The following is a 17,486-nucleotide window of genomic DNA, read 5'->3' on the forward strand; positions in this document are numbered from 1 at the left end:
TGTACAACTTTGTAATGCACTTGAATATTTATTAGGGGAATCTTGACTAAGCAGACGCATTTCATGACTACATTTACATTTGCAATCAAATGATTTATCATATCATGGATTCTAGACAAGTCTACAAACGAGTGGAATCACAAGTGCTGTGATTTTTGAGTTTACTTAGCTTTAAGATCGAACTCATGGGATAAGATACAACATCAATATATACAATATCATGTTGCTTTTGTAGACACATCACCATAATATTGTACATATTGATGTTGTATCTTATCCCATGAGTTCGATCTTAAAGCTAAGTAAACTCAAAAATCACAGCACTTGTGAATCCACTCGTTTGTAGACTTGTCTAGAATCCATGGTACGATAAATCATTTGATTGGAAATGTAAATGTAGTCATGAAATGTGCCTGCTTAGTCAAGATTCCCCTAATAAATATTCAAGTGCATTATAAAGTTGTACATGTATGAATAATGTCCTTTCGTAAGTTATGTTTTGAAGATAAGCAAGAATGAATCTTATAAAGTCATTAATATCAGTAGGAGATGATGTGAGATTTGTTGTAAATGAGTAAATGGAAAATGAATCAGGAGGGTAACCAACTGTTGCGTTTGTTCTTATTTGGTCATTTTTTTTTTTTTTGTAGTCAATATACCATCGAACTTGTTGTTTGTGTTCACCATAACCTTTTGACCGGCTATCACAGGTCAAAAGCCGGTCAAAAGGACTAAAAGCCGGTCAAAAGGACTATAATAAACACCAACAACAAGTTCAATGGTATACTAAATAAAAAAAAAAAAATGAACCAAATAAGTACTAACGTAAAATTTAATTTCCCTTTTGGTATATAAAATTTAATTTCCTTCGAGAGAGTCATTTTCCCTTTTGGTATATATTCTAAATATATACTTTTCTGAACTCACACTCTCACAGTTCGGTCTTTCCCCTTCCCCTGTTCCCGAGAAAATCCCAAATTAGAGCGGAGAAGCAGACGACTGTCATGGATGATTCCAAGATTAAAGAACTCAAGCTCTTCGTCGAGAGCTGCCAATCCGACCCTTCAATCCTCCATAGCCCATCTCTAGGTTTCTTCAAAACCTTTCTCCAAAGGTATAATCACCTCGCTTATTTATTATGATACCATTTTAAGATCAACTTAAAGCTTACTTATGTGCGATTAGTAACCTTTTGAGTATATTGATCTGTTCATTTATTTGTTTTCAGTCTCGGCGCCAAAATCCCACCAACATCAACATCGGTAAGCCCCAAATTTTGATTTTATAGCACCTTTTCATCAGAGAGTCTGTTTCGGTTTGAAATTAGCTTTACCTATTATGCTTATATAGAAATTCTACCAAATACGAAAGATTGTGATCTTGATATGTCAATGAATTACATTGCCTTTCGAAGGTTTGACCGATTTGGCTCTAATTTTGCAACTAAAGAAGTAATTTCGTGTTCATTTGTCACAGTCCTATATCATTTTGCATAGAGGAATAAGTTGATTCGTTGAGGTGCTTTAAGCATCTGCCACTAGGGGGTATTTGGGGGTGCATTTGAATTTTGAACTAATGATTGTGATTTAAGCCATTTTCTGATAATTTTGTCCCAAAGTAGTTAGATTTGGGTAATATAGTATAAATTGACTATAAGAAAAATGATTATTGTGTTCACGATATTAACATCATTGGGTTTAATGTATCTTTTCTTGTTGAAGAATGGCGAAAATGGACATACATTCAACGAAGACATCATCGAGTCTGACCTCGAATTAGATGATTCTGATGTTGTAAAGCCCGACATTGACCCTCCACAAAAGGTGTGCAAAAAGTGACGAACTTTCACATCATCTGTAAAATTACACAATTACCCTTCTTTCCTCTTGTTGTTATCATCAATTTTCTCCTATGTGCCAGATGGGAGACCTCTTAATTGAAGTTACAGATGAAAACCGTGATCTTGCACAAACACTGAAGTCAAAAGCTATTGATGCAATCTCTCAAGGTATGTTCTTTATTGTCAACTATTAATTTAAAGAGTATTCATGTTCACTTTGTTGTCATTACTTACAGGTAAACTTGATGAAGCCATTGAACACCTAACCGAAGCTATTATACTGAATCCAAGTTCAGCCATATTATATGCAACTAGAGGTACTTCTTATTTACAACTCATTAAGTTGATTCAAGTCAGGGGTATTTTTGTAATTTTGCATTGCTACTATTGTAACTTGACGAATAAGTCTTATGTTTCCTTTGGTTACACGTACTTGCAGCTAGTGTTTATGTCAAACTACAAAAACCAAATGCTGCGATCCGAGATGCTGATGTGGCTTTACAGGTCTGTATATACACTTTTTCGTGTATGATTATAGTTAACTAATTTCTGACATTTTATGAATAATTAGATCAATTCTGACTCAGCAAAAGGCTATAAAATGCGTGGAATTGCTAGGGCTATGCTTGGTCTTTGGGAAGAAGCAGCATATGATCTGGGTATAGCATCATCATTAGATTATGATGATGAGATTGGTTCACTTCTTAAAAAGGTGCTTTTTTTAGCTTTCAACTTGTTTGTCACTCTACTATTTATTGCTCTTTTGTGTAATGGTGAAAAATAAATCAAAGTCATTTACTTTTTTTTCTTATGGATATGGATTTTGCAGATTGAACCTAATGTTCACAAGATCAAAGAGCATAGACGCAAGTATGAAAGATTAAGGAAGGTTAAAGCAAATGAACGTGAGAAGCAAAAATCACAGCCTAAAACTGAGGCATGCATACTTGATACTTGTTATTAAAAATAAAACCATTATGGCCTTTTCATATTGGATAAAATTTTAGGATGTTTTATAACTTTATATGAGTCTCACGTATAACTTCTATTTATTGCAGGACATGCATACTCCAGCTCAAACTAATGGTATGCCATTTATTTAGCTTTTATGTTCATGTTACTATACATATGTGTTTCTTTTTATTTAATGCAGAAAGAATGACTTATTGTTTTTTTTTTTTTTGTATTTGGATCTTTAGGTGAAGTAGTTGCTATTCACAAAGCAATTGAGTTGGAAACAAGGTTGACTGCTTCTTCAAGGTCAAACCAACTAGTGATTCTGTACTTCACAGCAACATGGTGTGGGCCCTGTAGATTCATGGCTCCTCTTTATGCAAAATTGGCAGAAAAACACAGAAAAGTTGTGTTCTTGAAAATTGACATTGATGAAGTGAGAGATGTAGCTGCACAATGGAATATCAGCAGTGTTCCATCCTTCTTTTTTACTAAAAATGGAAAGGAGATTGATAAAGTTGTTGGTGCTGATAAAACTTCACTTGAATCAAAGATAGCTAAGTATGCTTCTGCATGAGTTTAGTTTTATACTCTTGAAATGGTGTGTGTAGAAAAGTAGAAACTTGTTTTTCTTTGCTTTAAAGTGTCATACTTGGTGAGTGTGATATATTATCATATATGGATCTTGCACATATCTTATTAAGTTTTTTGAAATCTTTTCTGGGACTCCTTTTATATGTGGTTGTGTTGAAAACATTTTTTTTTTTTGGTAAACATGCCTTGCTTTGACACTATATAGGAAACATGCCTTGCTTTGACATACATACATCAAAATACAAATCACGTTCCAAAAAAGATAATGAAAGGTACAGAGGATTGAAAAATACGACCTCATATCTTCTATTTATTGAAGAACAACAAATTTACCATACATTTTATCTAACCTTTTTTATCATGCATCATGTAACGAATGTTAACACTAAACGACCTCATATCTTCTATATATTGCAGAACAACAAATTTACCATAAATCAGTATGACACCTACAAGACCATCATCAATATTAACTAAATGCCTTCTAAAGAAAAATGTGGTCTTATAAAATATAAATATAAAATAGCAAACAAAGTTCATACGTCACTATTTCCATTTAAAAACTTAAAGTAACAACATCTAAGGGGATAAAATATGATAAAAGGTTAGATAAAAGGCATTTAGTAAAATAAGAATGGCAGCATATGAAATTCACTAACTTAAAAGAGAGAGAAAAGATTGGTGGTACGAGCAAAAGTGGTAGCTTATTGATGACAATCTTGTAGGTCGTATAGTGATTTATGTTTCTTTTAACAAAGAGACATTTTTTTTTTCATTTTTTTGTGTTGTTCTTTTAATGTCCTGTTTCAAAACAGGAAAAGGTACACAAGTTATAAATATTTACGTCACATACTTATTTTACATACATACTTTAGGAAGGAGCGACTACAACTGAATCGGAATCACATAAAAAACAGAAACTACACATTTGAAAAAAAGTCATATAACAACCATTCATTCCTCTGATAAGGTCTTCATTAGTTGTTTATACTCGCCAATTCTTGATGCAAGCATAAACGATATATTGTCTTCATAGAGATATCTTTGATTCTTGCATCTTCAATGATGGTTTATGAAGTTTTGTAGTTGCCGTCTTCTTCTTGTATGGGTATAGTGTTATTGAAGTCGGTTTTGAGCGGCCTCCATGATGTCTCCAATTTCTAGTAAATGAGTAATCAATGCTTGGAGTATTTTCTAACCTCTGTACCTTTCATTTTTTTTTTGGAACGTAATTTGTGTATTTATTAGACATATTTATAATATTGTTATAATAGAGGGTATCTAATATCAATACACACACATCAAATTGTGTACAATTCTTAATATCAACCGGTATTTGCTCAATCACTGGAGGTTGGTTTCTGTTTCCATTTGCATTCCCGGCTCCATTGTGGGTTCTCGCCATTTTGATCTATACACCGAATAAGGTGAATTTAGATCTTTATTTAGGATGGTCGTTTAAATCATCCTTATCCCTCTGAAACGTTTACATGTTAGTTCTAATATCGTAGTCGTACGTTTAGAATCCTAAACATATAAGGTTTCCAGATCCGGTCGGCAACAAACCATAGATCCGAACAAATAACAACATATCAGACACACAACATTTAGCACATAAAAACATTTTAGGCATAATTCCTAAAATAAACTAGTGCTCACATCTCAAAATCATCGCTTAGCATTCTAAGTTTAAGTCTAGAAATCCTACAAATTCCTAGTTCGCTTAAACTAATGCTCTGATACCAACTGTGATATCCCCATTTTCACTGCCAAAAAAGATCGTTTTTTGTTTATGCTTGTTTGAAAATCAAAGTAACATTTTAAATAAAAGTATTGCAGAATTTGTCCCAAAACATAATATGATAAAGATTTATCAAAAGCATTTCCAACGAAATGTATTTCATTAAAAGACCCGGGATGTCATGTTCAATACAGATCAAAAGCATAAATAGTGCAACATAAACCTTACTACATTATTTCGTATTTACAGGCCTATAATCCCTTATCTCTCATCCAAACATCTATGCTCATGCGCCACTGCCTGTAATACAAGAAACTGAGTGGGTCAGACTTGGGAGCCTGGTGAGCACATAGGGTTTTCAACCCACAATAAATAAGTTTATTAACTTTGTCAAACCAAACAAACCCGATTACCCGTTCCTGTTATCCTCACTTTACGTCCCTAAAACATCTAACACAAGGGAATTAGTCTAAGGACTTTCATCGGGGTGACAACACATGCTTCGGGGATTCCTCAGCAATTCATGTCAAATAAGGCAACCATGTGGGGGATGGAGTACTGCTGGTAAACCCACAGTTCAAATAAACACCTACAGGTTGCGAGCCTGCTAGCGTTCCACTAGACTGTCTAGAATAGTGCGTGGTCGTCATCTATACTTTGCTAGATGACTGCACTACAAGAAAAAGGCCCTTTTACGATGCGCAAACCACGACACTCATTGATTGATGTTACGCAAAAGAGAGTGACATTAAAAAATTGTCGTCTCTTCAAAAAATTTAAAGATTTATGTCACGCATTATTGTGTGCCCTTAAATTAGCGTCTAAAATAAACACGAAGGGCACCTATAATAAAATGCGTGGCGTTTAAGGCCGTCGCTTTATAAAATTTAATGGAACGCGCGTTCCATTCTTTGATAGCAGGGAAATGAAATCCTAAAAAAATTAAAAACCCCGCGTTTCATCCATCATTTAGGGTTTCCATGTAAACCCTAGACCTCATTTGTAGGTTTCGTTCTCTCATCAATTTGTTGCTGTTCGGGAAGGAATAACAAATTCATCCTCTCCACCAGCCGACAATCTTCACTCTCTCCTTCTCCTGTTCTCTGTAAACCCTAATCCGCCTCCACCACTACTGAATCCTTTTTGTTTATCCTAAAGGAATAACGCAACCAAGCTCGTATCTCAAATCAAGTACTTTGACGTGTAGTTAAGAATTGAGGGCCCGCTTCAGCTCACATCCTCGCTGATGTACATCACGTAATATTCCAGACCACCAAGGTTTGATCGATTTGAGGCTAAGCGGAGTGGAGCTCGCCACCGACCTCGCTAGGCTCGCTAGCGAGCTTGAAACACCGTCCCCTAGCACTCGCTGGGGGGTTGCTAAATGAAAATCGCTAATTGCTTGGCGAGAGGAGAGAAGGAAGTTTGCTGGATTGTGATTGGCTACATTCTCGTTCAATGGATCCAACCCAATTTCATTTGAACAATCGAACCATTCAGAAACCAGTTCTAATCGATATCGCCTTCAAAATCGCCGCCTTTCTTCAGGTCTGTTGATTTCTTTCGCTAATCTTCTTCCAATCGATTTTTCAATATTCTGAGAAATTACGAATTAAGAATTGCTTTCTGATTTTGGAAAATTTCTATGAATTCAATTTGGCATTCTGAAGGAATTGGAATCGGTTTTCAACTCCTCCCCCACGTTCTCACAGTCGATCGTGAATCGATTTTAGGGTCTTCCAAGATTCATCCAACCACGATACGAAGGTGGAGGTAGGATCCGATTTCGTATCAAAAGACTTCACCTTCAGGCGAAACAAAAGCCTAGGGCTCAGTTCGATTAATCAGTAGCAAAAGTCAGACGTAATCTCAAAAGTTGGCATGGAAAGAGTCTCGAAATCCACTTCAGGTAAGTTATTCAACATGGATTGTCTATCTCCTGCTTCTTCTCTCAAATTAATAGCAGCCGACAAAAGAACTTTGAGAATGTTATCTGGTGCTTTCTTGATTTCACCTAAATTGTGTTTTCTTCTTATGATATGGCAGGTTCGTTCATTAAGTTGCTACCCCAATCGACACAAAATTAAATTAGTACCGGCCAAATGTTTTACAAGCCTACTCCATTGTTAAGGATACTGAAGATGACCAATCTGACCTTGAAGATTGTGGTAGCGTTGATGATAATCCCAATGATTCATCCTGGAGAAATGTGGTTATCTGGACTGATGGAAGGTGAATATTCAGATTTAAATAATGAAGAGAAATTGAATGCTCTTTTGGCTCTGATTGATCTATAAAAAGCGGGTTCCAGTATAAGAACATAGATAAATTAAATAATATAATTTCTTTCATAATATTTTGCAACTTTACTGCATCATAATTCACATAATCTTTCAGGAACCTGTATCATCATCATCATCATCATCATTGGGTGCTCAGTGTGTTCCTCTCAATGTTTATCATATTGGTTATGGAGCAAAAATAAAGAGATCAAAATCAAAGCAACTTGAGAACGAGTTCAACCAGCTGATTCATAGTGAGAAAGATGAAATGCAAGATATGCAAGTTGATTCATCTGCAATTATCTCATTGATCATAGGTATAATCGATACTGTCTTTTCGTTGGCCCGTGTACCACATGTGATCCATGCCACAAATAGATTTACTTTGAATCATCTGAATATTAAGGGATTAAGGTTTAAAAATTTAAACTCTTTTTTCCATTTTTACCTGCTACAAGAAACTATTTTACCCTTGCTCTAAGCAAGGTTGATTATCACTTCACTTGTATATATTCTTATAAATTCTTACTAGTATTCACTTAATAAACATCCAATTTTTTTCATTTTAATGGTAATACAGGGTCCAAACAAAAGGATACTTAGCTAATTATCAATGCTTGAAAGACAAATGGCTCAAGGCAAGAAACATTTCTTGTTTTTTCAGTGTGGTTGTTGTTTATGTTATATATATATATATATATATATATATATATATATATATATATATATATATATATATATAGTGTTTTTTGAATCTAAACTTTTTTTTTTTTATAAATCTTTAGGTGCTGATAATCAAGAGGAAATTGTCATTGAAAGCATAAAACACGCAAAGGAAGCTATTGCTTTAGATGTCAAGGATGGGAATTCATGGTGTAAGTTTATTGCATAATTTATCATCAAGACATAAGAATTTATGTGTATTGACGATTTTACCCTTTCTGTTCTTCCAACAGACAACTTGGGGAATGCTTGTTTGACATGTTTCTTTGTCACGGGGCATGGGATCACAACAAATTACATCAGTCTTTAAAAGCATACCAAAATGTTGTATGTTGGAAATCTACTTTGTAGATTTGACTTGAAAAAGTCAACTTTTATCTGATATTCTTTCTTTCATTATGTAACAGGAGAAAGATGAAAGCATGAAGTCAAACCCAAACTTATATTTCAATTCTGCTACTGTGAATACATATCTGGAAAATTACGAAAGGGCCCTCAGTGGATTTGAAGCAGTTGCATCAAAAAAATCCTTGTCTTAATGCCACCGAGGAAGTTCAAAAAATGGTCAATCCTTTTAACAAGCTAGACACTTTGTTGAAGGCAAGTTTCTGTCTTTGTTATTACCCTTTTCTTTTTAAATTTCAAGAAAATTGTATCTTAAATATTCAGATAAATAAAAGTAGAAATCAAGATTGGTTTTCTTGGATGAGAGCTCGAGTCTTTGATGTGAACTAACTATTTGTTTTACAAGGACAAATCAAGGCCAAAAGGCTAGCTTCTTAATTAATTCTCACAAAAGGTGGTTAACTCTCCGCTGTTGCTTTTACTAACCTTTGAGAAGGCAACAGGGAAAAAACCACTAGGGATCATATTCTACAGGTATATATAAATATAATTTCAAGTTTACAATTAAAGAAAAAAAAACTAAATCTTCACTTTGTTTTTTATTTGCAGGGATGGTGTAAGTGATGGACAACTAATGAGCCGAAAGCAACTTCTTTAATACAAGAGTGGGGACATTGTTGTCTGTTGGTGCATGCTGTCTTTATATGATTGCTTGCTTTCTCATATGGTCCGGGTCTCTTCTTGCCTCAGGAGGAAACTACATTTTTTTTGTTGTTTTAAAGGGAAGACCCAATCTATTTTCCACCTACCTTTATATCTCATCGCCATATATGATCTTAAAAGGGCTACAATCATAACCCCATCATTAATGTATGTCACTCATTTTCATTCTTTGCATAATGCATAATAATTAATAAAAGACTTATCATATCCTGTCAATATAACATATACCTCATCCTCATCATTGAAAGTGCTTTTTTTTTTGAATTTATTGATGCAGTGGGTTCATCAGAGGGCCTGGAGAGGACCCGAAGCCTTTCATTCCATGAAAAGTACAAACAGGCCCCTGTTATTGGTTGTAAGTATTGTATTTCTAGCACCCATTTTATCAATTTAGCCGCTCAAACTTAACTGCTATTAAAATAAATCATAAATAATTAATTAATAATGTTTGTAATTATGCAATGCAATGCAGGTATGGAGCACTGGAAGTTGTGTCACCTAACCCTCCTAATTCGTTTCCATCTCCTTGCTAAGCTTAAGCCCAGCCCACCTATTTTCAATTTTCTTCACTTGTACACTTTCTCTCCAGTTTTGCAGCAATCACAGGCATTTGATTTGTAGAATATTATCAGAAGGAATGGAATCTGTGTCAAAGGATTTGATTATATATATGATGGGGTATTTTGGTATTTTAACAAATAATGGAATTGAATTGAATGGTTCAGGTATGCAATCATTAATTATGGATTATTTTCTAAAAGTTTGAGAAATATTTTTTCCTATATCAGCAATGTGCTTATTTTCTTCTGTTTTTAATGCCAATATATTTATAATTTGTATATGATTATATTTCAGGGAAGGGGCAATAACAATTGTGCTTTTAGTTTGGCTTTACTTTATTTGTTTTACTTGAAGGCAGAACTTGTGTCGGTTGTATTTTGGTGAACATAATATTGAGGGAATGCTTAAGGTTTTATATCTCTATAATAATATCATCATAAGCTATTGGAAGCGTCTGAGTGTTGCATGGAATATAAGAGAACTAGAAAAGACGCTGAGCTTACTCGAGTACACAATGAATCTTTATATCTCTATAATAATATCTAAGTGCATCATCTTGAATAACAGAATCTTATATCTTCATCTTTTAATTGTGTTTTATTAATTATACATACATGTTTATATATCTGGTTAGTCATATTCTTCTTGAAATATCTGTTACAACAATGGGATTCATCCAAGTTGATAAGACTACAGATTAGTTTTTGGATCCCCTTCAAAGGTGTCTCAAGGTAACATAACATATCTATTTATTGTTGGAGTCTTTATATATTAAGTACATGCAATCAGAATATTGAAACCTTTATATGTAGTGTGTATTTTAATAGTGATTTGTATGATCTTGTAGGACCTAGATGCATTCTGTGTAGCTATTGTTGTGAGTATTGCCTTCTCTTTCATTCCTGCTTCGTTAGTTGTTGCTATTATGAAGGTAGGCCACTCTCCGGTTGTATTTTTCACATAATTGACAAGGAGCTGTTGTATCTATTCAGACTAGGCTTAGAGCAATGGTTGCAAGAGATGAGTTCAGAAGAAGAAGAAACAAGGCTACAACTATAGTTCAGGTACTATGGATGAATTATGTTTGTAAAGTATTTAAGAAAATGATTACAAACAAGGGTGAATTTGTACGTATTAGTTAGCTACTTGCAGGTTGATCTTGAATAAGCAAAGGGGCAATGGATTGTATTTTCTGTATCTAAATCGTTTGTAAATTTTTGTTACAATTTCTATTGATTTGTTTTATTTTTCCATGGAACGATTATTTGTATGACATTAAATTTATGCAATGGATTCTATTTTTTGTATATTCTATTTTATTTTCTATTATGAAACATTAAATACAAATTTAATTTGAAAATAATTAAATCTATAAATAATATTTTTTTTAAACATTTAAAATTATGATACGCAAAAATGTGTGTCATCTTCATTTATGACATGACCTTTCTTGACAAGGGCTTTCTTGATACGCATTGCGTGTTGTAAGGTTACGACACGCGAATGCGTGTTGTCTTCCTTTATGACATGGCCTTCCTTGATACGCGTTTGCGCGTCGTCTGAGCCTTTTACGATGCGCAATGAGCGTCGTAAAAGGCTGTTTTTCTAGTAGTGCTGGATCATCAATAACATCTATAACGATGCCTCTTATTATTTTATTTTGTCACACAGCAACTATTACATCTTCCTCTGGTTTACCCAACACATTTTGTAGATATAAAATACATATACAGTTTAAAACATGTATAAAATCGTTCATCCAACATAGATAGCATGTATACAGATAATATGCACACACAACACACAATTTATATAAGATACTTCATATCTATGTGTAAGCTGAAAGTAACTATGCACTCACTTGAAAGGTGGTGACTCTGTACTCGAACAACGCTTCGTTATCTCAAAATAGTTACCCCTCGACAAAACCTAGTATCAATATCACTAGGGTTTAGTCTGACGTTAACCATGACTAATTAATAGTCTAACTATTATTACTATTATATAAGCGCGACATAATATTTTTCACCCACTATATACAGACGAGGCCAGACATGGAACACCGGAGGGCAAGATCATTTTGGCATATAAGCACTTCTGAATCCAGCAACCAAAGCGGCCTTCCAAACCGGAACCCCCGTATCGCGAGTGGTTAAAAAGATATTATAACGACATTATATAACCCATAATAATAGCCCAATTAAATATTCTAAGGACCTAATAACATTACTATAATTATTTAAAATCTATATTAAAAATAGCATAGGCGTAGCCCACTTACAACGGGTTTTCTCGAAAACCGGGCTCCGTTCGAAGCAGCGTTTCCGAACTGAAAGACTCTTTTTCTCGGGACTCCGGGAGTCTCGGGGCTTCCTTCAGGTGCTAGGGGGTTTACCTAGGCTTAGGGGGGGGGGGGGTTAGAACCCTCAGAGAGAGAAAGTAGTGAGAGAAAGAAGTGAGAATAGAGTGAAGAAGAATGGCAGCCTCGCACTCCTATTTATAGTGCTGGAACTTCGGACTACGCTAGGCGTAGCCTTCGGTTACGCTGGGCGTAACTCGGATAAGATTGCCAGCTTCACACTGCTGGCTCGCACTTGCATCAGACCCGGATAAGATCGAGGTACGCTGGGCGTACCCAACCTCGGACGCGGGCGTAGAGCGAAGGCGACGTATCTTCATCCGGTGCGAGGCCTGATCAGCGATGAACGGCCCTGATGCTGCCACGTCATTAATCTCGCAACAGGCTTCGCAAATTTGAGTTCCAACTTTAAAAATTCGTATCTTCGTCATACGAGCTCCGTTTTCGAAGTTCTTTATATCCACGCATAGGCGGGAACGTACTCTACAACTTTCTTTTAGAATCCATTGGCTAATTGTGACTTTATTTTAAAAGTTATATTATTAATAGGCCGGGACATGATTGGTCCGTTAAAATCTCATAACTCCTTCATCCGACGTCCGTTTTCGTCTGTCTTTTTATCGTTACACTACAAATAATGAGATCTTCGATTCTCGTTTAGGTTGTGTCGGCTAAAAACCACTCGATCTAATATTCGAACTTCGGACTGTGCACTGCTAAGCCGAAACTTCGAAAAATCATACTTCCTCATACGAAGTTAGATTTGGGCGTTTTTTTATGGACGCTCTTGGTTTAACGTATTCTACGACTTTCGTTTAGATCGATAAGGCTAAAAATCACTCTACCATAAATTTACTATTTACGCTTCCCGGTGTCGTGCCGGTTTTATCGCGAAACTTCGACGGGTCATAACTTCTTCGTTATAACTCGGATTTTGGCATTCTTTATATCCCCGAAATCCTTGTTTTTGGACCACTACAACTTTATGTAAAGATATCGGCTTTATCTCACACTTTAATTTTGACGCTTATTTTTATTCTTTATTAATTATACCTTTATAATTAAGTTATAAGCACACATAATTCACATAGTATTCAAATATTTCATCTTTATTACTTCAAAAAGAGTTACAATTGTTGACCTAGAATATTACATCATCTAAAATGCTTAGCCCCGAAACCCGGGCGTTACAATTTCTCTTAAACGTGCATATGCTCCACACTCCTCATCTCGAGAATATACTCTCAAAACACAATTATTGAGAATCGAGATGAAGGGAGATGAATCTGTTGATGCATATTTGAATCGCACTCAAGAATACTTTGATGCTTTAGTGGCTAATGGATCTCCTGTATCAGACAAAGATTTTGTCATGCTTGCTGTTTCTGGTCTAAAAGAAGAATACAACAGTCTTAAATCTACAATCACAACCAGACAGTGTCCTACCTCATTCACTGAACTACATGTTCTTCTCAGTGATCATGACTTCATGATAGGAAAAAGTTTGGTGGGCCCAGACAACGTCCTAGGCGTAGGGGAGATCAGAGCAACACCCTACAACACCAGTTGTTCATGCGTTTCACACAACTACAAATGCAACCTCAACATTCTTTGCGTCAACATTGGCAGCTCAATTGGTTCCTCTTACTACTGCCCTCAACTCCCTCGGCTTCAACATTATACCACACTCAATCTCTAGCTCTCCACCAACATGTCCTCAAGCCTATTATGGATCTCGAAATAGCAACCGTGGCTCCTACACTCATGGAAGACGTGGATCCTCTCGCCCTAACAACAATTGTGGACGAGGTGACCGCCAATTCAGCTGGGTTTCAAACCAAAACACCGTATATGGCACATGTAATCGGTGTGGCATTGGTCATCTTCTATCACAATGTCTAAACAGAGATCCAACTACTATCTGCCCACACAACACTGCCAACCTTGCTAAGAGTCATATCTCCACAGGCTCCAACTCATGGTTTCCTAACACTGGTGCCAATGCTCACATCACGCCTAATCTTGCCAGCATGGACGATTCTCGCACGTATCAGGGTAATGACAATCTACACATTGGTGACAGTAAGGGTTTTCCTATTCTACACATTGGCTCCTCTCATATCTTCTCACCAAACAAAACTTTTCAACTCACAAACATCCTACACGTTCCATACATCACAAAACAACTTCTTTCAGTTCAAAAAATTTTGTTTAGATAATAATGTCTTTTTTGAATTTCACACTCTTTTTTTTGTCATTAAGGATGTGTCTACACATACTACTCTTCTTACGGGCCTCAGTGAAAATGGTCTCTACAAGCTCAAACCTCAATAGTTCCAGTCCAAGTCTACTTCTCATGTTGCTTTCTTTGCTGCCCGTGCATCTCCTGTCATATGGCATCAACGACTTAGACATCATCATCAGAGTCTTTTAATTTTATGTTTTCTAATTTTTCACTTCCTGTTACAAACAAGTCTGCTTCCAGTTTTTGTTCATCATGTCAACTTGGAAAATCTTCAAAATTACATTTACCTGTATCTTCCTTTCGTAGTAATAAAATACTTGATTTAGTTTATTGTGATGTGTGGGGGCCTGCTCATGTTCTTTCCTCTAATGGTCATTGTTACTTTCTATTATGTGTTGATCATTTTTCTCATTATATATGGTTCTTCCCTATGTCTAAAAAATATGATGTATTCAACATCTTTCAAAATTTTATTACAATGGTCGAAAGACAATTTTCCACAAAACTCAAGCGTGTTCAAACCGAATGTGGTGGAGAATTCTGCCCTCCATCCAACCTTTTTACCAATCTAGGTATTATTCATCAGTGTTCTTGTCCCTACACAAGTGCTCAAAATGGATTTGTTGAACGACGTCACAGACATGTCGTTGAAACCGGTCTCACTCTTATGGCTCAATCTCACACGCCTCAACGCTTCTGGCACTTTGCCTTTGAAACTGTTATCTACCTTATCAATCACATGCCTTCTCGCACCTCTTAAAGGAAATCTCCCTTTCAACATGTTTTCAATCGTCTTCCCGATTATTCCTTCCTACGAGTTTTTGGTTGATTATGTTTTCCACATTTTCGACTGTATAATTCTCACAAAATGGATTTTAGGTCAACTCCATGTCTTTTTCTTGGCTATAGTCCTCTTCATCATGGCTATCGTTGCCTTCATCTATCATCTGAACGAATCTATATTGCACGCCATGTTCGTTTTGATGAATCCTCCTTTCCTTTCTACAATATAAATATGTCAACCTCATCTCCCATCTCCTCAAAATCTTCATATACCTTGATGGTATCTCCTCACGAGATGCCTGATACATTACCTCTCCCCACCTACACTGACCCACAACTTTCGGTTGACCATCCCTCTTCCACTCCCACCAATACCTCTAACTCATTTGATCAACCTGCTCAAACTCAATCCACAGGTCCATCATCCTCCACTCCATTTCCCCTCCCATATATGCCCCTTGTCCACGTCCCGCCAACCTTCGGCAAAACTCAAAACAATGTTTTCCTTTCCATCCTTCCGCTTATCACACTGTCACCGACGTATCTGATTCGTCATCATTTTCTATTGCGAATAAATCTCCAGAATGGCGTCAGGCAATGGCGGATGACTATAGTGTTCTTATAAAAAATGACACTTGGATTTTAGTGCCCTCTTTTCCAAATGCTAACCTTATTGATTGTTAGTGGGTTTACAGGTTAAAATGTGAAAAAAATGGGGCCATTAGTCGCTATAAGGCAAGACTTGTTGCCAAAGGGTTCCAACAACAAGCAAGGATTGACTACCAGGAGACTTTCAGTCTTGTGGTAAAATCAACCACCATATGAGTTGTTTTATCCATTACCATCACACAGCGATGACCCTTATGACAACTTGACGTCCATAATGCTTTTCTCCATGGAACTCTTGCCAAAACAGTATACATGAAACAGCTACCAGGTGTGACATCCCAAAATTTACGGCCAGAAAAGACCAATTTGTTTATGCTTATTTAAATCAGAGTATTCTTTTCAAAAAAGTAATAGTGCAAAATTTGTTCCCAAAAACATGACAATATCATTATAAAAGCATTTCCGAGGAAATGTGTTTCATTTATATTTAAAAACTTTGGGATATCATGGACAATACAACGACATAAGCATAAACACAATATTACCGGCCTTATAGTAGTTTATTATTCTAATGAGATATTCTTCTTTAAATCTCATGTGACATCCCCAAATTTAATGGCCAGAAAAGACCGATTCGTTTATGCTTATTTAAGTCAGAGTATTCTTTTCAAAGAGTAATACTGCGGTATTTTTTTCCCAAAAACATGACAATATCATTAGAAAAGCATTTCCGAGGAAATGTGTTTCATTTATATTTGAAAACCTTGGGATGTCATGGTCAATACATCAACATAAGCATAAACGTAATATTACAGGCCTTACAGTAGTTTATTGTTCTAATGAGCTATTCTTCTTTAAAACTCACTCCAGATTTAAACTCATCACACCTGTGCTCTTACGCCGCTACCTGTGATACAAAGAAACTGAGTGGGTTTGGCATAGGAAAGCCTAGTGAAAACATAGGGTTTTCAACCCATAATAATATAATTAATTTGTTTTAATTATACATTTCACCATAAACAAATAACATACTTACCCATTCCCATTACTCTTACTCTCCCGTTCTATATTGATGATCTTAGGAGACCACCTACGAGCAACAATAGACATTGTTGCCTCGGGGATTCCTTAGCAATATATGTCAATAAGGAAACCATTCGGTGATAGAGTACACCGAATGAACATACCGTTCATTAACACATACAGGTTGCAACCATGCTAGTGTTCCCACTGGACTGTCTAGAATAGTCCGTGGTCGTCATCTATACTCTGCTAGATGATAATTCACCATTGGTACAATAGTACCTGAACGCCCTCACGTTCTTATTATTTCAACTTTTAGAACGCAACACTATCCAATATGTTTAAGATATGATAAAATAAATAATTTAATATTTTATCAAAAACAAATTCAACCAAATAAACCAAGTAGAACACAAGCATTGTAAATACAAGTAATAAACAAATATAGTAGTTAAGCAATAATACTTGTATCTATGTGTAAGTTGAAAGTAACTATGCACTCACCTGATACAATGGATATATGCGCCTCACTTACGAAGTGGTTGAGTAGTTTCCACGATGAATCTTTGATACTTTATTATTTTAATTTGCACTCTTCCAAAAATATCATCTATTCTCTCTAAAGTTTTAATGGGAGTTATATTATGTTTTAAATTACGAAGAAGATGGTCATATCATACATACTTAGACCATCTCCAACCCAT

The 17,486-nt window shown here is 35.7% G+C and overlaps 1 protein-coding gene across 1 annotated transcript; it reads left to right on the forward strand.

Moving 5' to 3' along the window:
• The first annotated feature begins 914 nt into the window (after positions 1-914).
• Positions 915-3,510, forward strand: TDX (tetraticopeptide domain-containing thioredoxin). The gene is made up of 10 exons (XM_079021198.1): positions 915-1,114; positions 1,229-1,262; positions 1,722-1,823; positions 1,921-2,008; positions 2,077-2,157; positions 2,280-2,344; positions 2,412-2,552; positions 2,670-2,777; positions 2,899-2,926; positions 3,040-3,510. Exons 1-10 carry the CDS (start codon positions 1,005-1,007, stop codon positions 3,369-3,371), a joined length of 1,089 nt encoding a protein of 362 aa, XP_078877324.1. The 5' UTR covers positions 915-1,004; the 3' UTR covers positions 3,372-3,510.
• Positions 3,511-17,486: the final 13,976 nt, after the last annotated feature.

Source organism: Lactuca serriola, chromosome 9 (genome assembly GCF_051521515.1).
Source record: "Lactuca serriola cultivar US96UC23 chromosome 9, Lser_US96UC23_V15, whole genome shotgun sequence".
Classification (NCBI taxonomy): domain Eukaryota; kingdom Viridiplantae; phylum Streptophyta; class Magnoliopsida; order Asterales; family Asteraceae; genus Lactuca; species Lactuca serriola.